This window comes from Pongo abelii, chromosome 14 (genome assembly GCF_028885655.2).
Source record: "Pongo abelii isolate AG06213 chromosome 14, NHGRI_mPonAbe1-v2.0_pri, whole genome shotgun sequence".
Classification (NCBI taxonomy): domain Eukaryota; kingdom Metazoa; phylum Chordata; class Mammalia; order Primates; family Hominidae; genus Pongo; species Pongo abelii.
In genome coordinates this window covers 30,336,714-30,363,795 of record NC_071999.2, presented here as the reverse complement: position 1 = coordinate 30,363,795, position 27,082 = coordinate 30,336,714, and the positions used below count along the sequence as shown (strand labels likewise).

The 27,082-nt window shown below is 41.9% G+C and overlaps 1 protein-coding gene across 4 annotated transcripts in view; it reads right to left on the bottom strand.

Moving 5' to 3' along the window:
• The window catches only part of ATP8A2 (ATPase phospholipid transporting 8A2), a 663,838-nt gene that overhangs the window by 569,249 nt on the left and 67,507 nt on the right, over window positions 1-27,082 (bottom strand). The window contains exon 1 of one of the 4 annotated variants that reach the window (XM_054528823.2): window positions 1,573-1,902. The exons of the other annotated variants lie outside the window; for them this stretch is intronic. Coding sequence (XP_054384798.1) covers window positions 1,573-1,612 — 40 coding nt within the window. The 5' untranslated portion in view covers window positions 1,613-1,902. Of the gene's footprint in view, window positions 1-1,572; window positions 1,903-27,082 lie in introns of those variants that run through there. 4 annotated transcript variants of the gene reach the window in all.

Below are 27,082 nucleotides of genomic sequence, written 5' to 3'. Positions count from 1 at the left end.
AACACAGCTTTCTATACCACAACAGGGAAAACCTTGGGATTTTTTTCCTGGGTAGAAATAGTTATACCACCCCGCACCTGTCCCTAAGATTCAGATAAATTTTTTCTACCTCAGTGGCCTCATCTCGACCTAACCCTGTATTAGAAAAAAGATATTTTCCAAAAAAATTTGTGGAAAACATATTGCCTAAGGAAACATTATACCTTCTACAGCAAAGCACATTATGACTAAGGTTTCATGAGCTAATTGTGAGTTAATGCATTTTGCAAATACTACCACAGAAAATGAGTATATGCTTACACCTCCACCATTTAAACAGGCGCTGTGTCAGCAGAGAGTGGGAGTTCAATAAATATCTATTAGTTGAGAAAGAAACCAAAGGGAAGGGAAAGAACTGAGAGAACAAGAGTAAGCAAAGAGAAAAGCACTAAATTTGCCCCCACCCTGCAAAGTGGAAATGCAGACAAGACAGTGGAAGGTCAAGGCCGTGAGGGCAGAGACTTCCTCTTGTTCACAGCTCTATCCCTGGATAGAGTGCCCTGGATCATGCCTAGCACACAGTAGACAGTCTGAAAGAATATGTCAAATGAATACATAAGAGGCTAATGTAGACCCAGCCGCTGAACCAGCTGCTCCCTTGTCTGTCTCCCTTGAACCAGACCTCTTTCCTCATACAAGCCAGGGAGCCCATCAGCTGGGTCATACCGTGCAATCCCATCTACTTGTTACAGCTCTTTGGACCAGGGATGGTTACTTGGTCCAAATTGGGCCACCAAGGGTCTCTCTTCTGGGAACTTTGACATGGGAACTCGTAGGGACCATTTCTGCATGTGGCTGGCCTATTAACATATACACACCAGGTCTCTAGATGGCCGTCTTCTACCCTCTGAGTGGACCAGGAGACAGAGAAAGGATTTTTTTTTTTTTTTTTTTTGAGATAGAGATGAGGCAGCAGTTTTTTGGGTCCTAGGTCCAGTCCTCTCCGAGATCCCAGCTGCATTAGGGGGTTTGGGTTCCATGAGCCACCACTGGATCATTCTATAAACTTCTCATAACCACGTATCTTAACTAGTATGGTAAAGCAGTATGCAGAGAACCTGTTTTTCCCTATAAGATGGAAAAGCAAGAAGGGTTAAAGAGGAGGGACAAATTCCTATTCATCTGTAGATCACCACCAGGTGCCCAGGATTTTAGATAATCTAGCACAGATGCTGTTAAATGCTACAACCCAGACCCAGGAGGCTGAATCTGGCAGAGGAAAGTCTTCACAGCAACACCTGGGCCAGTAGGTTTTGATGAAGCCCCAAAGTGGGTGGGAAGTGCAGGACTAATGAGATAAGCACCCCTGTCCTCCTCCTCCTGCCTTCAGAGTTTCTGCCCGGGGTTGGAGAAAGAACAGAATGTTAGGAAATGAAGAGAGATGGTAGAGAATGCCCACCAGAGACCAGCAATAAGAGGACAGGTGAAGAACAGGGAAGGGCAGAGCAGAGCAGATCAGTTACAGTAGATACACCAGTGACCCACAGAAGCATGAGGGGGTGGAAGGGGAGGGACACGCACTCAGCAGCTCACCTTCCGCCAGCTCTAGCTCTCTGGTTGATGTCTCCTCCATGCACTTTGTTCACTTCATTGTACAAAACGTATATTTTCATATTTTCAACCCTCTAACCACATGATTGGTCATGTTTTTCATTTTACTGAATGACTCAAATTCCTCATCGTTTCACTCACTTGGAATGTGTGTGTGGCAATAAGAATGTGGAAGTCACTGGTGAGGAAGCAAGGACAATGATGGACCTCACATTGTCAGGGGAGCAGGTAAAAGTGAGGACAACACCTAATTTCTATCCATTACATAAACAAATTCCATGGAGATGGTTTTGGGGAAGAAAATGAAAAATGCTGACAGGTTTTGGAAATTTGTTCCAATATATTAAATATTGTAATAATATGTATGTATTTATTTATTTATGATAACTTTTATGTAACATACACAAATAAAAGCATAAACTAAATAGGTCAGGGAGTTAAGAACTTCAAATAAGGGAGTAAACACGAAAGAAGAGTTAACATAAGGGCAAATTATTATTGTTTCATTGCCTTAAGTAACACAGAAACAAAATCCTTCACTCCAAACTGCAGTATTTTCACCCTAACTTAATTCAAAATGTTTAAAACTCCAAAAGATGCTTGAGACACATCTAGTCCATTTCCCTGGCAAAGTTTCACTATCTCAAAAAAAAACAACTTCGGAAAGAAATACCTTCATCTTCCTTCCTACACCAGCCACACAGGCCACCCTCATCATCCTCCCAACGCCAGTCACACAGGCCACCCTCATCTTCCTCTCGACACCAGTCACACAGGCCACCTTCATCTTCTTCCCAATGCCAGTCACACAGGCCACCCTCGTCTTCCTCCCAACGCCAGTCACACAGGCCGTCCCACGTCAGTCAGTCTGTAACTGTGCTCCATACGCACAGAATGAAAAGTCAAGGTGGAGTCAGACCCGGCTCGGACACTTGTGCAATAATATGTCTGGTCTTTGTCTTCAGTTTCTGTAAGGGAGCCTCTAAATCCCTGGAATTTCGCAGTGATAGGAGCATCTTTGCTATTCATGGTGGGTCCCTCTGTGCGCTCCTCAGTTCCTGCTAAGATGATGACTCATGGTGGGTTGCTAGATGGTTTAAGAATGGGGTCCAGCCATCCCAGAAAGGCCAATCATGTGGTTAGAGGGTTGGGGGTTTCAGCCGGGTGATTCAGCCTGACCTTCCAACCTCTGGGGAGGGGAAAGGGGGATGGAGGTTGAATTCATGTGACCAATGATCCAATTAATAACGCCTACATAATGAAACCCCAATAAAAACTTGTGGACACTGAAACTCAGGGGAGCCTCCCAGGTTGGTGATTCACATCAATATGCCAAGAAGTGACACATCTTGAAGACACAGAAGCTTCATGTTCAGGACCTTCCCAGATCTCAACCTCTGTGTCTCCAATTGGCTGGTCCTGACTTGTATCCTTTGTAATAAAACTGTAACCATAAGTGTAGCATTTTTTCTGAGTTCTTTGAGGAGTAGTAGGAACCTTTGAATGTGTAGCCAGTTGGTCAGATGTGCAGGTGGTCTGGGAACCCCACAGCCTGCAGCTGGTTGTTGAAGCATGGACAGTCTTCTAGAGGACTGCGCTCTTAACCTGTAAAGTCTGACCTCACTCCAGGTAGTTGGTGTTAGAACTGCATTGCACACATTTCTCTGTGAACTCTAGAATCATAGAGCCAAAAGGGAAATCTTATTATCAGTCACAAAACCATATTAGCTCAAATGAAAGATATGATTAGAAGCCAGATCTGCAGAAACTTGAATCCGATTCTCCTTTAATAGAACAGGCTGCTTCTTGTGAGCTTAGGTAAGCAGGCTACCATCTGAGCCTTGGTTTCTTCATCTGCAAAATAGAAATCGATTACATAAATCAAGGGTTGGCAAATTTTTCTGTAAAGTGTCAGTTGGTTAATATTTTAGGCTTTGTGGGCCACATATGGTCTCTGTCTCATAGTCTCCTTCTTTCCCCTCCTCCTCCTCCTCCTCCTCCTCTTCGTCTTCTTCTTCTTCTTCCTCTTCCTCTTCCTCTTCTTCTTCTTCTTCTTCTCCTTCTTCTCCTTCCTCACACATCTTTAAAAATGTAAAAACCAGTCTTACTTTACAGGCCATGGTTTGCTGAGCCCTTATATAAACGAAGTTCTTTTGTAGTTCACAACCTGATTATATCCCAACTCCCATCTCAAGGAAATAATCACTTAAATTTCTATTAGCTGAAATTTCCTGGTAAACATAGGTATTCAAACTGTTACTACATGAGTTAAGAAGTTGGTTATGTCTTTTTTCCAATGTTTTAGGTACTTGAAAAGTATGTAAAGGTAGCTTTCTCTTTGCCCCCAGAAAAATCTCTAGGAAAACCGTGCAGTCATTGCAAAGCCTTCGTAACATGAAGCACGTGTGCATGCATATACCCATACGTTCCACTCCTCAAAAGAGTTTCAAGTTCAACTATGGCCTCTACCCCATATTTGCAAAGATGTTTTATAATCCTTCAGAACACAGGCACATCAAAAGCAGTTCAGCCACTGGGGAAGCACTGGGCTGATTATTTCTCCTAATCAAACAGACACAATGAAAATGCTGGTAAATGCAAAATGTGATTATTTTAGCCTTGGCAGACACATTTCGAAGGCCTTTTCAAGACCCTCCTTTGCACAAACCGCATCTCTCCAAATATAGCATCTGCAATCCACTTCTACCCAAGAATTCAAAAGAAATAAACACAAAGGGAAAGCGACACTGATGGGTCAGGATTTCTTATTACTGCAAATACTTGTTGGTTTCTTTCTTTTTTTCAGATCAGAGAAGATGAAAAGAGAAGTAACAGGCCATGGATTCTTTATGATTTAAAATATTGTTGGCTATGGAATGCATTCAGTTATTGAGCACCTCCTAGATAGAAGGCATTTTGTGAAGTAGTGGGTAGGGAGAGGGGCATAAGCTTCCATTTTTACAGCAACAGAGAGCAAGAAATGTGGAAATTCAAAGCACAAAAGATGGCTGCCAGTCTCAATGGGGGCCAAAGAAACAGAGCGATTTCATTCAGGAAGCCATTTGAAGTAGGCTTATAAGAATGATTATGATTTGGCTGTGCAGAGAAAGAGCAGAGCATTGCAGGTGTAATTGTGTGTGAGCAGGGACACGTGCTGGTGATACTTTATTTACAACCTAGTTGGCTCTAGCACAGTGGGTGAAAGTTGAGCCACTGTAATTTGAAGCCTTGTTTCCAATAAGTACAGCAATATACACTGGCTTCTGTTCCTCAAAACCCATTTTATACCTTAGATGTATTAAATTTATCCTGTAAATGAAATGAAGACAAATGTGCTTTTAAGGAAATGTATTTCATATCTAAAACCAAAAAAAAGAAAAGCTATGTTTCAAACACTCAACTCAGAGTAATTTTTCATGTGGATTGGATTGGTCGAGGTTTAAAAATACAAGTCCAGTTACTTCTCCTTAGCAACTTCCTCTGTTGCTAGGATAGACATTCTCCATTGCTCCTAGGACCCCAACACTGGCCCAAGTTAGGGACACCAACTTTAAAATCTCATTGCTGATTCAATATGCATGAACACCATCTTTGAACAGCTAATCTAGGAGAGGCGCAATTTCCTTTGAAGTTGTGGTTTGCCTGTCCTAAGCATATTTTGTTTGTTTGTTTTTGTTTGTTTGAGACGGAGTCTGGCCCCGTTGCCCAGGCTGGAGTGCAATGGCGCAATCTTGGCTTACTGCAACCTCTGCCTCCCAGATTCAAGCAATTCTCCCACCTCAGCCTCCCAAGTAGCTGGGATTATAGGCACCCACCATCATGCCCGGCTAATATTTGTATTTTTGTAGAGATGGGGTTTCACCATATTGGCCAGGCTGGTCTTGAACTCCTGACCTCAGGTGATCCGCCCACCTCAGCCTCCCAAAGTGCTGGGATTACAGGCGTGAGCCACTGCATCCAGCCTTGTCCTAAGCATTTTGAAGACCCACACAGCTTGGCCAAAGGCACATGGCTTCACTGCAACCAACCCCATAGCCAGCCCACCTCCTCAGTGATATCAGTGACCCCTCTCCTGCTGCTCCTGAACCCCACCCATGATGACCTTCTTTCCTCAAGACGTCAGCTCTGTTCCTTCTCCAGAGACCTGGTACTTGCTTTTCCTTCACCTAGACTATCATTCCCTAGTCTTTGCTAACTCACTTCTTCCTGTCACTCAGGCATCAGCTTAAATGTCACTTCCCCACAGAAGCACTTTGTGACCACGCCCTAGCTACAGCATTCCCCTTCTCACTTATTCCCTAACACCACACATTATTTCTTCCATGGCACATACCACTCCATAAAATGTGTGTGTTCATTTTCTGTCTTCCAACATTCTCTAGGAGCTCCAGGAGGGCAGGACCCATGCTCGTCTTCATCACCTCTGTATCCCCAGGAAATGGGATGCAGAAGTCATTCAGTAAACATGTTTGATGAGTGAATCAAGCGAACACAAAATTTCACATTCTGTCATAAGTGGACAGAGAAAAATGCAATTCTTTAAATTTAGTCTGCAACTAATCTGACCCACCTCCTAAGGCATCATCCTGTATAAATAGCTGGGAAAAAATGGAAATGTCCAGTTTTGTTTGCAGCTCAGTCCAATGTGAAAAGTTTAAGTAAGGGGTATTCAGTCTTCCTTGAATAAGGACGCTTTAGCTCCTAAATCACTTCATCCTCCTCTGGCTTCTCTCTTGAAAATGGTGCTGGATCCATGGAGGGTAGAGATGGGGGCGTGGGGAATAGTTGGGATCCTTACACATAAATGCCTTCTGCCTCCTCTGGTCTGCAGAATGACATCCCTAGTCCCCTTGCTGGCATTTGGGTTATGTCTGTGACTGGTCTGGCTTGGCTTTGTCAAAGGGCATCTGTGTTCCCTAGATGGCTCTGCCTCACCTGGGCTCCCTCTGCAGAGACTACAGCATCTGCTGTGCTCTCTCTGCCACCTTCTGTCAGCCTCATTCCACAACCCTACCAAGCCAGGCCCCAGAGAGGCCCCAGGAGCTTTCAGATTAGCTCCCAGACCACATGGGAAGCACAAGTGGGCAGTTCAAGAAAACAGGACCTCCCTGTTGCTCCTCAGTATTATCATCACTTATCCCACACACCTCATCTCTCCGACTGGGAAAACTTTCCCCAGGGAGAGAAACATCAAGGCGTATCTCATTACATTGCTTTCTTTCCTCCTCCTGCCTTCCACTCTACCTTCTGGAAATCAAAAACAGGCAAGTGTTTTAATGCACTTCCCTCATGCCATTCTTCCAGATTCCAAACACTCCTTAAAATTACAGTGGCTGGAATTGCAGGTGCACCCCAACACATGCAGCTTCTGCAGGGCATGGTGAGTGCACCTATAAATTCCAGCTACTCAGGAGGCTGAGGTGGGAGGATTGCTTGAGCCCAAGAGTTTAAGGCCAGCATGGGCAACATAGCAAGACCCTCATCTCAAAATCAAAAAACCTGCTCAGGTATCTCTTCTTCAATGTGGAAAATGTTGAGAGTCAAGCCATCCAACTCTTGTAAGTGTGAGATATTTATAATATAACTATATAATGCAGATTAATATATACAATTAAGTATTGTATGTATTTCAAAGAAGAATTAGTCTACAAAGTCTCCTCGTAAACAAAAGGCTGGCTTGCCTAATCCTGCTATTTTTGAAAGACAAACAATGAAAACATCTTGATGTTTCTCTTGACATTCCTTCTAATCTTTCTGGGGAGGTGGAGGCTCCAAGCAGATGGAAGTTAGCAGTCAGGTACAAGAGAAAAACACATTCATTTGCTTCAACTATTGCCCCAGTTTCTCATGCCAATCAGCCTGTCCTGTTTGCTTACAATCACTGGTCATATGAACCCAATGCTCTACTTCCAACAGCAGTCTTAACCCACTAAATACATGCAGTCAGATTTGAGCAAGTCACTACGGAGGCCAGCTCATTCACTTTTGTTCCCAACTCCACTGACACAAAATAGACTTCCCCAGTAGGATGGCTTTTCCTGACTCTCTTGTTGAGTTGACATTTTGTGTATCACGTTTTCTTCTCAGACACAGAAGTGAGAAAGTTTAAAATATGAGAAAATCTTTAAAAAGCAAGAGCACTGCCAAAGAGATGCATATGCAATCATCTGAATCCAAGGCCTCCACAACCGACTCAGGGTTGCCAGGTCGATTTGTTGTCTTTGCCATGTCACTAAGGTGCCATAGACAAGTGTGATAAAAAGCACAACTATTGTTGAGCCTACCACTGTTCTAAGCATTCTGTATGTGTAAATCCATCCAATCCTCATAACAATCATATGAGGAGCATGCTTATTTTTACAGATAATTTTTTAAAGATAATAAAAATGGGGCAAGGAGTAATTAAGCAACCAGCTCAATGCCCACAGGTGCATTTTTTTTTGTTTGTTACTATAAGAATCATTAATATAACCCTTATCTATATGATCATCCATATGACCTTTTACCTACATAAATCATCTATCTGACCTTTATATAAATGAGAGTGGCATTTCAAAGAGTTTCCTGAAATAGACAATAAAATATCTGTTGACTAACTGAATCTTTTATCTTTATTAGGTTTTGTGGGGTTGTTAAAAATAAAAGTATACTCCTAGAGTCTATGCATTAAAAAGAAATCCCAATAGCCATTCCAGACTCACAGGCTTTAGCGGTGGTAGCAGTGATGGTACCGGGTGCTTAAGCCAGGAAAAGCCAAGTCCCAAATACTAAAGATTAACATATTCTAGAGCAAGCTTGTCCAACTCGTGGCCCACAAGCCACATGCAGCCCAGGATGGCTTTGAACGTGGCCCTTCACAAATTTGTAAACTTTCTTAAAACATGATGAGTTTTTGGGGGATTGTTTTCTTTTTTCAGCTCATCAGCTACCGTTAGTGTTAGTGTATTTTATGGGTGGCCCAAGACGGTCCTTCTCCTTCCAATGTGGCCCAGGGAAGCCAAAAGATTGGACACCCCTGTTTAAGATAGGAACATGTGTAAGAATTCAGTAAGTCAAGGAGGCAGGCAAAAAGGCTAAAGCAGACAGGAAGTCATTCCATCACCAAAAATTTTGGGCATTCTGTGTGCATAATGCAGAAGTTAAAAAACCCTCTCCCTGTCTTCAAAGCACCTGTAGTCTGGAGAGGAAACAGACCAATGTGGAAATAACTAAGACAGCTTCGAATGTGGAGTGTTTCCTTTCACCTGGACTTGCTTCCTCTCCGCCAGTTCTCTGCCTGCCTACTACTCACCCCTTAAGACACAGCCCAGGCTTTCTCTCCTCTGAGATGTCTTCCCTCGTCGCACACTCTCGGGTTGAGTTAGATCCCCCTCCTCTATGCATAGGGCCCCCAGGCACAGGTGGGCAGACAGCAATTCCAGAAAGCACATTTCTTAGTCTCATACGACCAACGTAACCACGTGCAGTGGTCCAGTCTGTGCATTTTCCACATTAGAATTATTCTGCTTTTGTGTCTGCCTTCCCAGTTAACAAGGTGTCCACTTGTGTAAGTGTGGACTGTGCCCTACTGATATTACCATTCTCAGCACCTGTGAGAGTGGAAGAAGTGGAGACAGTGAGAGCTATGGATGTTCAGAGTCTAAGAGAAAGACGAGTACTTCCAGCTGGGGAAAAGGGTGATTGGTTGGAGAGATTTAAGATGCCTTCCTCTGTAAAGTCAGCAGCTGGGATTCATCTAAAAGCTTCCAAAGCAGAGGGTAAAGATGGAGAAGAATATCCTGTGCAGTGAGACAAATCCGTGAGCACATATGCTGCAACATGAACAGCTATGGTCTGGACTTCCCAGAGTGTCCCCTCCTTTGAGTTTGTGCTCTCCTCCACCCCATAGCCAGATAGACACACAAGAAAGACAAACCCTCTTAGCTCTGCTTCCCTGCATGACACTTCTCTGAAGAGGAGGGCAAAGAGTAGAGAATGGAAAAACTATATTGATAGACCAACTATAACAAGCCAAAATGATCTAGTAGTGGAAACTTGTACAAAATTACAAGAAAGTAGAATAAGATGTGTTATAACAGATACAAATCAGGTAAGGTGTTCCCACAAAGGAAGAGTCTCTAATTATGAGTCAGAGGGTCTGGGATGCCAAGGGGGCAGCAATTGACCTCAGAAGCAGATCAAAGGAATGAACGAATGGAGTCTGGCAGGTGACTGCTTGGCAGGGATAGGAAAGACAAGAGGCCTGGCATTCTTGGCACTCTTCCTGAATTTATTGAATTTCTAGCTGTATAAATTATTAGCTCCCCCCTTGAACGAAAGGCTTTTAATATCAATGAGCTATGAAATGAAATGTATAAGTTAATACAACCAAATATACTACCTGTACAGTGTGATATCCTTATGACCCATAATTCCGTGAAGATAAGGTATTATAGGCCTAAGTAATAAAAGCATTGTGCTGCTCCTGGGCAGAGCTCACCATTCTGCCAAAGGCACTGCTTACAAATGAGCCAAGTATTACAGAACCCTCATGGAACTGTGCCAAGCTCTCAGTAATGTCTGACATACAATCTTGAATCATAGCTGAGTGTCTATGGCACACTCGACTGTACACATGCTGCGAACGCACTAGCAGCAAGGAGGGCCACAATCAAGGAGTCTCATACTAGGTCCAGAGCTCCCTTTTTCTGTGCTGACAGTCAGATGCTGGGCCACACCCCTGTATCAGGAGACATTGCTGTGGGGGACAGTGAGGGGGAGAAGCAGTAATCAAGGGATTATATCCCTCCAGAGTTTAGGAACACCCTCTGAAACTGAACTCCATGCAAACAACAGACAAAATGGATTTGCTTATAAAATGCGAAACACCAGCCACTCTAACAGAAGATCAGTAAATGTGATGCTCCTAAGACCAGAGTATCTCTTAAAATTCTACAAGTAGTTAAAGCCATTGTTTTGTTTGTTTTTGTTTTTTGAGATGGAGTCTCACTCTGTCGGCCAGGCTGGAGTACAGTGGCGTGATCTCGGCTCACTGCAACCTTCAAGCGATTCTCCTGCCTCAGCCTCCCGAGTAGCTGGGATTACAGGTATGTGCCACCACGCCTGGCTAATTTTTGTATTTTTAGTAGAGACGGGGTTTCACCATGTTGGTCAGGCTGGTCTCGATCTCATGACCTCGTGATTCACCCACCTCGGCCTCCCAAAGTGCTGGGATTACAGGCGTGAGCCACCGCGCCCGGCCAAAGCCATTGTTAAGAAGGCAACTGGGCCACTGGCTCTACGCTGCCAACCCCAGTATGAGAGGGTCCCATCCGATGGGCAGTGCGGTCTGAGACCTGCCCTGCCCAGCTCTGCTTGCTTCTCTCGTTTCTGTCACAGCCGTCAGATCCACATCGCCACATGAAGGCTTTCTGGGCCCAATCCCACCCCCTCCCCGTCTTCATCGTTCAGGGAGGTTGTCCCCAGTAAACCTCTCTTACTCCTAACTCCATCTCTGTCTGCTCGGCAGAGGACCTGAGTTGATGCTTCTCCTCTAGCTCCGGCTGACATGTTCACACTCATGAAAAGACAGTTTCTAGTTTGATTTGAATAATGACAACAGCACTTGAGCAACTGCTAGATGGTGGGTTGATGACAGCCATGCCGATGGCAAAGCAAGTAAAGTACACATCACTTCTGCCAAGAGAGAGCCCAGCCACAAACAACACAGGGAGCCAGACGCAAAGAGACCACGCAGTTCACCCCGAGTGACACATTCCACAGTGCCAGTTTAGCAGTCGCAACCTCATTATGACTAACCATCCTACCGCTCATCTATTTCTTTGCTGCCAACTACCAAACCAGTTCCTTTCCTCCCGCCACAGCCCTCCCCACTCATCAGTGAAACCCATAGCTTGTACCTAAACAAGGAAACAGAATTTCAATACCAGCTTCAGGAAAATCTATCAAAAAACACAGATCCGTACCCAAATTCACTGTACCCTAAAGCTAAGTATTAACACCTCACCTGCCTATTTCTTAGCCCTCTGGCAAACTTTCCCCAACCTCCTGGGACTTAGGAATCAAAAACCCTGTAGAGAAATTTAGTTCATTTCAGAAAGTTCTTCACAAAATCAAAACACTTTCTTATAGAACGTTAGTCTTTCTTTAGAAGCAAAGCACATATTTAGTTTACACTTGTTTCTAATAAGATTAATAGGCTAGATACAACCCCACCTCAGATTAGGGATGAATAGAGGAAAATAAATGGCTGCAGGCAGGCACACTAGTCACTAGTCAGAAATGACAACTCAGGCAAGAACCAGCACAGAAGAACAAAAGCGCACAAGCAAATCCCGAGGCCATAAGCCCTAAAACCCCAGCCATGAAGGCAGCCCTGCTTAGACACAATGTAATCCCTGGCATTCACACTTACCATCTTGAGTCATTAAGAAAAGTTCTCCCAGTACTTTGGGAGGCCGAGGTGGATGGATCGCTTGAGGTCAGGAGTTTGAGACCAGTCTGGCCAACGTAAGGAAACCCCTCTCTACTAAAAATACAAAAATTAGCTGGGCGTGGTGGCAGGCGCCTGTAATCCCAGCTACTCGGGAGGCTGAGGCAGGAGAATCATTTGAACCCAGGAGGTGGAGGTTGCAGTGAGCCGAGATCACACCATTGCACTCCAGCCTGGGCAACAAGAGCGAAAACTCTGTCTCAGAAAGAAAAGAAAAGAAAAGTTCATATAACATCATTTTTTGTTTTTTAAAGACAGAGTCTCACTCTGTCACCCAGGCTGGAGTGCAGTGGCATGATCTCGGCTACTGCAACCTCCGCCTCCTGAGTTCAAGTGATTCTCCTGCCTCAGCCTCTTGAGTAGCTGGAATTACCGGCACCCACCACCATGCATGGCTAATTTTTGTATTTTTAGTACAGACAAGGTTTCCCCCTGTTGCCCAGGCTGGTCTCAAATACCTGGCCTCAAGTGATCCTCCTGCCTCAGCCTCCCAAAGTGCTGGGATTACAGATGTGAGTGATCCTCCCAGCCTACCCTAAGTTATTTTTAATTCACAAGTTTCCTCTTATGTTTTTAAAAATTAAACTTTTAATTTCAAAAGTTTAAAGTTGCATTTTCAAGCCTCAACCTTACCTACTTAATTCAGTACCTATTGATGAAGCTAAAAAATATATTTACTGTTTCAAATATTTGAGATCTTCCCAGAAATATAAAATGTCTGATATAACATACAATGATGTATCTTAAATACATCTGTGTCTATAAGTGCTTTTATAGCCAGTGAATTACTAATGTATACTTAATACAGCCTGAAACGGGGTATCAATCTTTAACAGCGCTTTTCTCAAGAAAACTATATTGATATTTGACTTACACAAAAATATCACAGCCAAGTGGAAATAAAAAACAGTCATAATGTTACAAGGAGGGGAAAGCATCTAAATAGAAAGAGAAGTATTTTGGTGAAGGAGAGATTGAGAATCCTTCAACCCTGTTGCACCTAAGGAACAGAACATGACTTCCTCTCGGTGTGCGCTCAGCCCATGGTGGTGGGACGATGCCGGAGGGGAATGTGGATGGTCACCCGCTTTTCCATTCCCTGCGTCCACCATCTGAGCTGGGTTGTGACCTTCCTGCTCTCCAAGTTCTCTCACTCAAACCTGTGGACTTTTTTAAACTCATGGAGGTTAGGCCGGACACTGGCTCACGCCTGTAATCCCAGCACTTTGGGAGGCTGAGGTGGGTGGATCACAAGGTCAGGAGATCGAGACCATCCTGGCTAACACGGTAAAACCCCATCTCTACTAAAAATACAAAAAATAACCAGGTGTGGTGGTGGGTGCCTGTAATCCCAGCTACTTGGGAGGCTGAGGCAGGAGAATGGCGTGAACCCAGGAGGCGGAGGTTGCAGTGAGCCGAGATCGCGCCACTGCACTCCAGCCTGGGCAAAAGAGTGAGACTCCGTCTCAAAAAACAAAACAAAACAAAACAAAAAAACAAACCACGAAGGTATATTTGCTTTTAGGAAAGGATATCTTTTCCCCTTTTAAACTCTACATTGAGATTCTGAAAACTGAACTCAGTGGGACACCTGTGGTTTTGGTCTGGGGTGACTTTTCACTATTGTAAAACAAAACAAAACAAAACAAAACTCCATGTTAGGTGACATCCAAGCAACTGACTCCCTCAACCTATACTGTGGTGAACCTACGAAGTCTAAGCTAACTTAAAAGACAAAAAAAATTGCACATCAATTACCAAGGAAATAGAAATTAAAATGACATGATCTTACCACACAAATCGACAAAGTAAATACTGATTGGATTTCTGTTTCTGACCATGAGGGTGTAAGGTGGTATAGACTAGCCATTCCACTCTAACAACTAGAAAACACGAAAAGGGATAGGAAACAACTATTTTCTGATATCAAACAATAGGCAGGATAGAAAAGCAATCCCCGATAGGAGAAACAAACAAAATGACCACTAGGATTGCACTCTGTTTCTAGCTGAAAATGATTTCTGAGCCAAAGTACAGTGAGCAGGGAACTCAAACAAAAGCCTCGCAGTCTTGCTGAATTGAATTTGTAATGGAAACTAGAACACCTGAAATGAAAATGACACTAGGTGGGATTAATAGCAGATTAGGCACTGCAAAGGGAAGGATGCATGAATTTGAAGAGAACAATAGAAACTCTCCAAAAAGAAGCACAAGAAGAAAAATAGTAACAGAGCATCGGTGACCTATGAGACAACCTCATGGGGGTCTAATGCATTACATAATTGGAGTCCCAAGGGAAAAAGGGGTTAGAGAGGAAAAGGACATAAATATCTGAAGAAGCAATGTGGAAAAATAGTTCCAAATTTGCTGAAACCCATAAACCCAAAGGTCCAGAAGCTCCAAGAGGAAAAGGACATAAATATCTGAAGAAGAAATGTGGAAAAATACTTCCAAATTTGCTGATAACCATAAACCCAAAGGTCCAGAAGCTCAATGATCACCAAACAAAATATTTTTTAAAAACACATCAAGGCCCAGCACAGTGGCTCAAACCTATAATCTCAGCACTTTGGGAGGCTGAGGCAGGAGGATCACTTGAGCCCAGGGGTTTAAGACCAGTCAGGGCCGGGCGCGGTGGCTCAAGCCTGTAATCCTAGCACTTTGGGAGGCCGAGGTGGGCAGATTACGAGGTCAGGAGACTGAGACCATCCTGGCTAACACGGTGAAACCCCGTCTCTACTAAAAATACAAAAAATTAGCTGGGCGTGGTGGCTGGCACCTGTAGTCCCAGCTACTTGGGAGGCTGAGGCAGGAGAATGGCGTGAACCTGGGAGGCGGAGCTTGCAGTGAGCCGAGATCATGCCACTGCACTCCAGCCTGGGCGACAGAGCAAGACTCCGTCTCAAAAAAAAAAAAAAAAAAAAGGACCAGTCAGAATGGCTCTTGGTAAAAAGTAAAAAAATAACAGATCCTTGCAAAGTTGTGGAGAAGAAGGAACACTTATACACTTTTGGTTGAAGTGTAAATTAGTTCAGCCATTGTGGAAGCCAGTGTCATGATTCCTCAAAGATCTAAAGACAGAAATACCATTCAACCCAGAAATCCCATTACTGGGTATATAACCAAAGGAATTTATATCATTTTATTATGAAGACACATGCACGCATGTTCACGCATTAGAAAGACACATGCAGCACTGTTCACAATAGTAAAGATATGGAATCAACCTAAATGCTCATCAATAGTAGAATGGATAAAGAAAATGTGGTACATATATACCATGAAATACTATGCACCACCAAAAAATTAGATCATGTCTTTTGCAGGAACATGGATAGAGCTTGAGGCCATTATCCTTAGCAAACTAACACAAGAACAGAAAACCAAATACTGCATGTTCTCACTTATAAGTGGGAGCTAAATGATGAGAACACATGGACACAGAGAGGAACAGCACACACTGGGGCCTTTAGGAGGGTGGAGGGTGGGAGGAGAGACAGGATCAGGAAAAATAGCTAGTGGGTACTAGGCTTAATACCTGAGTGATAAAATAATCTGTACAACAAACTCCCATGACACAAGTTTACCTATGTAACAAACCTGCACTTGTACCCCTGAATTTAAAATAAAAGTTTAAAAAAACAGAAATATTACAAGGGTAAAAAAGCACATTTCATAATGATAAAGGGGTCAACTCACCAACAGGAATTGACAACCCTAAGCATTTATGCATTTAATAACAGATATATAATGGAAAACTAACAGATCTGCAAGTTGAAATAGAAAAATCTGCAATTATACTTGGAGACTTCAATACTTCTTTCTCAGTAATTGATACAACACGGAGAAAGAAAATAATGATATACAAGATGGGAGCAAGACTCTGAAGCCCCTGGACACAGCTGACACTTAGGGAACACTCCATCCCACAAGTGAAGATGCACATGGACCCCTCCACAAGATACACCACAATCTATAGCATACAACAAGTCTCAGCACATTTAAAGGAACTGAAATAACATATGGCCTCTAACCACAATCACAAATCAATAGTAGAAAGCTCTCTGGGGAATCTCCGTCCTTTGAAAATTAAACAACACGTTTCTAAACTGTAGGGTAAACAAAGAGGATTTTTAAAAATCAGGAAATATTTCGAACTGAGTAAAAATAAATATCAAAATTTTGTGTGATATAACTTAGAAATCTATAGCTTAAATGCTTACATTAGAGAAATAGAAAGGTCTAAAATAAAGATGCTTTCTTTAAAAACTAGAAAAAGAAGAACAAATTATAAACACAAAGGAGAGCAAAAAGAGAGAAAGATGAGAAGGGAAGCCAGTAAGAAAAGGAGCAAACAAGAAAATTAAAGTCAGAATTGGTTCTTTGAAAAGATCTTTCTAAATAGATTTATCTTAGGGAAATCATGAGGATTTTTTTTGGCAGTATTGTTTATAATAGCAAAAAGTCAGAAATTACTAAGAACTTTAAGAACTTTATTGGCTGGGCACGGTGGCTCACGCCTGTAGTCCCAGCACTTTGGGAGGCTGAAGCAGGTGGCTCACCTGAGGTCAGGAATTTGAGATCAGCCTAACCAACATGGTGAAATCCCTTCTCTACTAAAAATAAAAATTAAAAAAATACAAAAATTAGCCAGGGGTGGTGGCAGGTGCCTGTATTCCCGGCTACTCAGGAGGCTGAGAAAGGACAATCACTTGAACCGGGGAGGCAGAGGTGGCAGAGAGCCAAGATCATGCCACTGCACTCCAGCCTGGGTAACAGAGTGAGACTCTGTCTCAAAAAATAAATAAAATAAACAGAACTTTATTAAATTATCCTCTGTCTTCATGAGACTACTATGCAGCTATTTAAAATGTTACAAAAGAATATGTAATAAACTTGGAAAATATTCATGAGACTGTAGACAAATAAAACAGGTTATAAAATATGACACCATTTCCCCCACTTTTACAAAAAGGTTATTTGGGCAGATTAAATATCAGAATGATCTAGGCTTATTCAGAGTGATTTATTTTCCTTATGTGTATCTCCCTCAGTTTTTTCTGTTGACTTTATGTGTATTTTTAAATTACAAAATTAACTTTACTCTAAATATTAGTCAAAACTCTTCAAACAAAAACTAAGCTTTAAGTTTCCCTCTGAAGTGTTCCATTAAAATGAGCTCTAGTGTTTGACAGCACAGTAGGGTGACTATAGTTAACAATAATTTATTGTATATTTCAAAATAGCTAGAAGAGTAGATTTTGAAGGTTCCCAATAATATGGACAGGAAGCAGGGGAATACTAGGTAGAAAAGGACAGAGTCCCTGGCAAGGGTTCCACCCTCAAGCCTGGACCCGTGGCCCTAAATGAGGGCTTCACATACCTGTTTTCCAGCCCAAATGTCACCTTTTGGCACACCACACCCCATCCTGTGCCCATAAAGTCCCCAAGATCCACTGGTAGAGGAACAAAACAGCATGGCAGAGAAGGCAAGAAAAGAAGCATCTGAACGTTGAGAGGCAGCTGGACATCAAAGACTACGGTTGGAGAGGAGTTTGGCTAGGGATAGTCTGAGAGGACTTCTTCCCTCTCCAGGGGAAAGTTATCTTCCCACTCCATCCCCTCTCTAGCTCCCCATACCACTGAGAGCCACTTCCACTGCTCAGTAAAATCTCCACATTCACCATCCTTCGAGTTCATGTGACCTGATTCTTCCTGGACACTGGACAAGAACCCATGTACTGAAATGGCAGGGTATAAAAGGCTGTCACCCTGATCCTCCACTGAGCTGATTTAACACTTAGCCATCTGTGGACAGCAAATGCTAAAAGAGCACTGATTGTAACACACACCCTCTGGTGCTCCAGAGGTTGCAGGTGACTCCTAGACACTGCCATGGCTGGTACTGGATTTGTTTCTACTGGTGCCCAAAGGCACTCACCCCAGCTCCTGCACCTGCTCCCTGTGTGCTTCCCATTCTGCAAGGGGCTTCAGCATGGCAGTCAAGTAAATGAGCCACCCCCATCACAAGTCCCATGAGGGGGTCAAGGGAGCTCTCCCATCTAACCAACACAGAGAAATGATAAATGTTAGAGGTGATAGATATGTTAATTACCATGATTTGTTCATTACCCATTGTGTGCATATATCAAAATAACATGTACCCCATAAATACGTACAATTATGTATCGATTAAAAAAAGAAAAAAAGTTTTAACCATTAAGGTGAGATGATCTAGCGTGCAAACTCCAGGTTAACCCCCCAAAAATTATTTATTTGTCAAAACCTAAATATCTCTGCTATTTTACTGAGAAGGAAAGATATTATTTAGAACAAAGATGAAAATTTTAGTTTGTTTGCTTAGTCTAAAAAGCAATTTGAAGTTAACATTTAACACAATTAGGAATGTTCTAATTGTTTTATTGTTCTTAAGAACTAGGTTTAAGGCCAGGTGTGGTGGTTCACGTCTGTAATCCCAACACTTTGGGTGGCTGAGGTGGGAAGACTGCTTGAGCATGGGAGGTCAAGGGTGCCATGAGCCATGATTGTGCCATTGCACTCCAGCCTGGGTGACAGAGCAAGACCTTGCCTCAACAAAACAAAACAAAACAAAATGCTAGGTTTATAAAAATCAAAGTTCTCTTATATAAACCTCTAAGACTTCTGTATGGCATTTACGGGAAATTTTTATTATTCTTTTCCGCTTAGCAAAAAATGTTTTGCTCAGCTGTAGCCAGATTTATTTTAGATAAACTTTGGATTTGTAATGTTCTTCTCACAATAAATATTTCATTCAACAAGAAACTTCATAAAAATACCAAATGATTCAGTACTGCAGTCTCATTAGAAGAAGATCTGGGGTTGGCAAAGTGATTTAGTTCCAAAAAAGATAATGGAATGAACAAAAAACTCAATGTACTGCGGGCGTGGTTCCAGGCTTTGGAACCCTAGGCAGAAGCATTTGTCCTGATCAGTTACACAAGTTATAAATTAACTTACTCAGCATATCTGAATGCCTATGACAGTGAACTAATCCTCTCATTTGAGGGTGAGGGAGGGGGCAGGCAGCAGTCTGAGAAGCAGATACATAAAGATATTTAAAACAAATTCTGCGCTCATTTGGGGAAGAGGGGGCTAGGTGAAAGATAAGTGGTATACGTAAATATACATTATTTGTGGCATTCCAAGCACCATTAGAGTTATGAGCCATGCATTCAGAAATAGCACAGCTGGTCTTTCTCTGAATTGGGGGTGGGCAGGAGACAATGACGGCAGGCCTGGACGGACAGCCAGGGGAGCAGAGACTGATAGGACAGCCCCAAAGGGTGAAACTGAAGTCTCAGGAAGACCATCACTGACATTCAGAGCACTTACGGCACTCTATGGATAATTCCACGTCCCATATCTCTCTCTGTCTCCCTGTTTCTCTCACGCACACTCCACACAAGCTATCATTTACAGCAATCCCATGGTGTACACATAAACTTCATTTCATAGATAGGAATCTGTAAGTTGATTAACCGGTCCAGGTTCTCAATAAGTAGTAGTGCTGTGAAGGAGGTCAGTCTTCAAGCTCCTCATCACTGCCTGTCTTGTACCCTCATTGGATGACCACCACTGGGTTCTCATCTGCAGGCATCAATCTCACCCCATCACACTTCTTGGTCTTTGCTAATCCACCAAGCCCGTGCATGCATTTACTCCTACTCTGCCCAAAGTCTCCTCCCCACACCCAGCCACCAACTATAGGAATCTTCATCATTATTTGACGCCAATGAGTTCTCCTCTGTAAGCTTCTCTGCAGTCCCTGTAAAATTCAAATGGTATTTTTCTCACATAGTCTCTATTTAAGAAGCATAGTAAGAGTGTACATCAGGACATAAAGAGGTATATTTTGGCTAAAATTTTTTTAAAAAATCAATATTTGAGTAAAGTCAGCATTCCTGAATTCAGTCAATAAAACCACTGGCTACTTTGTGCTAGGAATAGTGTAGCGCCTGAAGACAAAGATGAATGAGACGGCTGCTGTCCTTCACCAATTCTTCAGGGCAGGGATAAAGGAGACAAGGCTGCAAGTAATTTTCAAAGAGAACGCCAGGTGCTACCAGGAGCTTAGGTACCACAGGAGGGGTTTAGATTTCAAAGTTGTTTAGACTTAATGCTTTTATTCTTTCAAATAAAAGCATTTAATTCAACCTATTTTAATTGAGCTAACTGTATTGATGCCTTTAAAATCATTCCAAGGGAGGCAAAGTTTTCTTAAACACAACACAAAAGCAATAAAGAAAGAATATTTGATACATATGACTTCATTAAAATGAAAAACTTCTGTTTGTTGAAAGATATTAGGAAGAGGAGTAGGGAAATCACAGGCTGGAAAAAGATATTTGCAATATATGTATCTGATGCTTGCATCCACAATAAAGAACACATGTAAAACAATAAAGAATGTGAAAAGCAAATGTGCAAAAGGGTTCAACGTGTTCTTCACAAGAAGATAGCCAAATGACCAACAAACACATGAAATGATGCTCGGGGCCGGGTGTGGTGGCTCACACCTGTAATCCCAGCACTTTGGGAGGCCAAGGCAGGTGGATCATCTGAGTTCAGGAGTTCGAGACCAGCCTGACCAATATGGTGAAACCCCATCTTTACTAAAAATACAAAAATTAGCTAGTTGTGGTGGCAGGTGCCTGTAATCCAAGCTACTTGGGAGGCTGAGACAGGAGAATTGCTTGAACCCAGGAGACAGATGTTGCAGTGAGCTGAGATCACACCATTGCACTCCAGCCTGGGCAACAGAGTGAGACTCTGTCTCAAAAAAAAAAAAAAAATGCAAGTTGAAGCTATAAAGAGATACCACTGCATACCCATAAGTATGGCTTAAAAAGAAGAGCAACTCCTCACGTTCTCCAGAATGTGCAACAGATGCTGGAGAGAATATAAATTAGTTCAGCCACTTTAGAACACTCTTTGGCAGTTTCTAAGAGTTAAGTATGCATCTACCTTATGATTGAGTTAATTCTACTTCTAGGTGTTTTATCCAAGGTAAACTAAAAGTTATGTCCACAAAAATTCATACAAGAACTTTATTCACATTAGCAAAGGAAAAAAAAAGGAAGCAACCTACATGTCCATCAGCAGGGGAATGGATAAACAGGTGGGGATCAATCACGCAGCAGAATACCACACGCCACTGATCTCACAGACTGAATCTGCTGACCAAAAGAAGTCAGACCAAAAAAGTGCATATTGTACAATTCCATTTATATGACATTCAAAGGAAAACTAATCTATGGATGAGAAAAATCGGAACAGTGATTGCACTTGGCAGGAAGGGGATTGTCTGGGAAGGAGCAAGAGAGATCTAGAAGATCTAACCTAGAAGGGGTAAATGGAACTAGGCTATATTTTTATTTGGGTGTTAGTCACAGGTATATAAAAATTCATTCAAGTATGTACCTTACATTTATATACTTTATGCTAATCTCAAAAATAAAAGACATTTAAAAATAAAAATAAAATATGTCAAATGCATTTGTCATTTAAGTGGCTTATTTTACTTACAATAGTCTATCACTCAATGGATATTTGCTGATCACCTACCGGGTGCCAGGCACCCTTCTAGGCATGAGAGCTACAGCAGGCAACAAAACAGATATAATTCCCTGCCCTCATATAGCTTATGTTTTAGGGAGGAAAGAGAGACAATAAACAAAATAAACAAATAATTTATGCAGTATTTTATAAAGAGAAAAGTAAAGAACAAAAAATCCCAAAAGGGAATGGGGATAGGGAATGTAGACTGCAATCTCAGCATTGCCCACGTAAATGGCTGTTTAACTTGAATCATGATAGGCACGTACAACACATTCCACGTGTAGTTTGCTTTTTAAAATTGCATTTCTATTTGACCATTGTGAAGTATGATCTACTCACATTACATACTTAGAACAGCAGTTGTCTCACCTTCCATATTACCTTTATCTAAAATTAACTTACTATCCTTCTTTCTTTTTTACTTTGTAAGACAGAGTTTCTATTATTTATGAAGCACTCAAGGGATGAAAAATCCAATAAAGCTCATGTTTACCCTTCACCATATCTCAAGGAGATGGCAATACTTCTTCCTAGGAAACTTTTCATGTTAAAGTAAATATAAAATTCCATCTGAAGTTAAGATTAATCACCATAGATTGCTATCACTTCAAACTCAACTTTTATTCAGTAGGTTTCATTTGCTATACATAATGGCACAACAAGAAAAATAATCCATCTCATAGTTATAAGGATGAAATTAAACTGTAAAAAACAGTCTATTGAATTTGGCAATGATTTCTTAGATATGATACAAAAGGCACAGTCAACAAAAGAAAAATAGACAAATTGGACTTCATCAAAGTTCAAAAAATTGTGCATCGATTAATACTATAAACAGAAGAAAAAGGCAACCACAGAATGAGAGAAAATATTTGCAAATCCCACATCTGATAAAGGATTAGTATCTAGACTATACAGAGAACTCCTAAAAAGTAACAACAACAACAACAAATTGGCAGAGTCTTGCTCTGTCACAATACTTGAATGGTCAAATATTTCACAGTAGATTTTAAAAGGGGCAAAGGACTTGCATAGACATTTTTCCAAAGAAGATATGCAAGTAAATGGCCAAAAAGCACATGAAAAGATGCTCAACATGAACTAATAATCAGGGAAATGCAAGTCAAAACTACAATGAGATACCACCTCACACCCACAGCACTTTGGGACGCCGAGGCTGGAGGACCACTTGAGCCTAGGAGTTCAAGAACAGCTGGGACAACATAGCAAGACTCCTCCCATCTCTACAAAAAAATTATTTAATTAGGCAGGTATGGTGGTGTGCACCTGTAGTCCCAGCTACTCAGGAGGCTGAGGCAGGGAGATCACATGAGCCCAGGAGTTTGAGGCTGCAGCCAGTTATAATTGCACCACTGCACTTCAACGTGGGTGACAGAGCAAGACTCTGTCAAAAAGAAAAAACAAATAGAAAATAACAAGTGTTGTGTAGGATGTGGTGAGAGTGGAACCTTTGGGCACTGTTGGTGGGAATATAAAATGGTGCAGCTGCTACGGAAAACAGTATGGCATTTCCTTAAAAAAATAAAAGTCGAGTTATCATCTGATCCAGCAATTTCACTTCTGAGTATATATGTACCCAAAAGAATTGAAAGCAGGGTTCAAAGATACATTTGTACACCCATGTTTATAGCAGCACTATTCACAGCAGCTATGACGTGGAAGCAACCCAAGTTGGTTTGCTTATCCATGGATAAATGGATAAGCAAAATGTGGTCTATACATACAATGAAACATTATTCAGCCTTAAAGGAAAGGAAATTCTGACAAATGCTTCCACATGGATGAAGCTGGAGGACATTGTGCTAAGTGAAACAAGCAAAAAGTGATTCCACTTCTAAGAGGTACTTAGAGTAGTCAAAATCTTAGAGACAGAAAGTGGAATTCTGGTTGGCAAAGGCTGGGAGAAGACAGGAATGGAGAGCTGGTGTTAAATGGGCACAGAGTTTTAGTTTTACAGATGAAAAAAGTCCTGGAGGTGGACGGTGGTGAAAGTTACACAACAATGGGAAGGTACTTCAGTCCACTGAACTGTATACCTAAAAATGATGAGAGAGTAAATTCTATGTTATGTGTATTTTACTGCAATAAAAATTTGAGGAAAAAGCAAACAGTCTAATTGTTAAAGTATATATGCAAATCAAGATGTTGTAGGGTTGGGTGTTTGTTTACTATGGCAATTTTCTTGGAAATACAACAATGTTTATGAAAAGTATATCTAAAAGAATCATAATTTGTATCTAGATTGCAAAAACCTGAGCCTCAAGTTATAGGTAGGTTGATAAATGAATGAATTGAGAGGCCAGGAGAAGCCCAGAACGGTCAAGTATTTCACAGTCCACGCCGCACTGACTTCCTCAAGCCTTCCTCTCATGACATGGATTTGATATAAATCACTGTCAGTTCTTCTGTGCTCAAGTCTGTGACATTGTTTTTCCAACGGTAAGGTTGGGACAAAAGCATTCAATCGCCAAAAGCAATACCTCTTGACACACAGTGCTTTAGATTTTTCTCCTAACTAGAATTTTCATCAGTTATGACTTTCACCAAGTACAAGAAGTTGTCCAGAAATTCAGAATTCCATTTATGTTCTTTGGATTTCTATACTTTAGCAGCCATTTTATCACTGTTCTAAGCTGTAAGAGCAAATTAAATACCTAACAAAAATTAAGCATGGTATTTAAACTGAAATAAATAGCCTGAAAACAAACTGGGGGAGAGAAAAATAATTTTAAAGTAACAGAAACATCCTGATCGCCAATCAGGAGCTTATAGTTTTCCTTTTGATGACTCCTGAGGCAGAGAACCTTTTCCAAGACCATAGAATACTATTAGACCATTTTCACATATAATTGCTGGATTTCCTGCTGTCTACATATCATTTAATCCTTTTAAGTATTCTTCTAAATAATTTTAATGCAAAAAGCTACATCAAGGGTCTCAACATATTGAAAATATATCTGGCTAACATTTACAAACTGAAAAAGAACTCCATAAATAATCATCTAGGTTGTTTTTGCTTTTTTCTAAGCTATATGACCTATAATCCATATCTAGAAGGCATCGGATTGAAAAATTGTTAGCTATAGGTAACCATATGCTCAAAAAAATCACTGCTTGTCACATTGTCCTCTTTCACCCATGCCTTGTGTAGATTGCATCTATATATTTTTTAAAACTTTGTAGACGTGTCTATTACCTATGGTGCAATATCTTCTCCAGCCGCGGGTGAGAGGCATGGTGTTCGGTCCTTTACACCCTTTACATGAAGACAAAGCAGCAGTGACGTTTCTAAGTATTAAGAGATCTGAAGGCTGATCCTGTGATAATCGGGGGGAATTATATTACGCCCTGCGACTGTCCTGTTCTAGTTCACCTGGCATAGTTCTTGAGTACAAGTAACATAGGATGGATGGTAGAGAGTTATACAGGACGAGGGGGAGCAATGTCTAATGGCAGGGAGGGGCTTTCACCTACCAAATTAGCAAAGGAAAAAGGGGAAGGAAGAAACACTCAGTAGTATATCCTGACAGCACAATTTCTAAACTAATGGGACCTCTCCTTGGCTTGCTTTCTTTCCCAGTAACACCAGATGATTCATTCCTAGAGCCTGTGAGAAAAGTGCTGGAGAGGACCACCTCTGAGAGCCAGGCTTCCCCAGCATCTGTGTAGAGCTCTTTCTGCTGACCCGCATCTTCATGCAGAATTAAGTTACGCCAACACTAGCAACCCCCTCCAGATCATATAAGAAGAAGGACAGATGAATGGCACATGCACCCCACAGAACTTCTCCCTTGTTAACCTTCTCTCATAAAATGACCTTTGGATTTTAATACTCAAACTCCATAGACTGCAATGACCTCTCAATATGATAACTTTTGGTTAACTTTTAATTTTTTTTTTTTTTTTTTAGAGACAGGGTTTTGCTCTACTGCCCAGGCTGGAGTACAGTGGCACAATCATAGCTTACCATAACCACAAACTCCTGGGCCCAAGCAATCCTCCTGCCTCAGCTTCCCAAGTAGCTGAGGACTACAGGTGCACACCATCATGACCGGCTAATTTTTGAAAAAATTAGACAAAGTCTCACAATGTTTCCCAGGCTGATCTCAAACTTCTGGGCTCAAGCGACCCTTCTGCCCTTGGCCTCTCAGAGCACTGGGATTACAGGCATGAGCCGCTGTGCCTGGCCTTGGTTAACATTTACATAGAAAACATATATAAGTCCCCAAACTCAGTATGTTTAACAAAACCATATGTGGCAAATGTGTCTAGTTAAAACCAACAAAACAAGTGGTAGAAAGCTTTAAAAGTCTGACAAGCAGCAAAGAGGAGTGCAAAGCTGACGACATACATTATCCTTGAACGTGATGGCAAAATAACAGACTCTTTTTTTCCTTGAAAATGCCCTAATAGAGTCTGGAGCCCCCATACAAAAGACATTTATGGAGATCTACGGGAGGGTGAGCAAAGCTCCATGATGTCCTTTTTTTCATCCTGAAGCATTTCCTGCCTCCCGGGAAGATTTCAGGCGCCTCCCTATTAGGGAGACCCTGCAGGCACCAAGGCCACCAGCCTGGCTGACAGCCCCTGAGTTGAAACACTGGCAGGAATTGCCCGGAACTGCCCTTGCCAGGTCCTGTGGCACGCCCCAGGCAGGCTGTCGCTAGGTTTTCTTCAGGGATGTTGTGGGAGATGTGGTCCTGTATCACAGCACCTTTTTGGATTCCTAAGGGAGAAGTTCAATACTGGGCTCAGTATCAGAAATAGCTCGATGTCTCTGGAGCAGAATTTATCTCCTCTAATGGACACTAATTCTCGTGAGGGATCATGCCTCCTTTCCATTTTGAATTCTTAAAGGGTCTGAGCCAAATATATTCTCTCTGACCTCTGATTTTGTCTTCCTGTCCTTTACTCCTATTTTCTCCTATCCTTTGTTTTCTCATTTATTTTCATTTATGACATACTGTGTCACATAGGTATATGGGGTAAAAAATTCTTCCATAAAAAGGTCTAGAGTGAAATAAAATAAAACAAGTAACATAGAAATAAAAACCCAGCCAACTAGGCTGAATTTACTAACAAACTTGGTTCAAAGCTGGGAAATGGGGATTGTATGTTCTTTTCTTTCTCTTTTCTTTTCTTCTTTTCTTATCTCTCTTTTTTTTTTCCTTTTCTTTTGGAGACAGGATCTTGCTCTGTTGCCCAGGCTGGAGTGCACTGGTGCAACCATAGCTCATTGTAGCCTCCAAATCCTGGGCTCAAGTGAACCGCCCACCTCAGCCTCCAGAGTAGCTAGGACTACAGGTGCACACCACCATGCCAAGCTAATTTTTGTATTTTTTTGTAGAGATGCAGGTCTCTGTTGCTCAGGCTCATCTA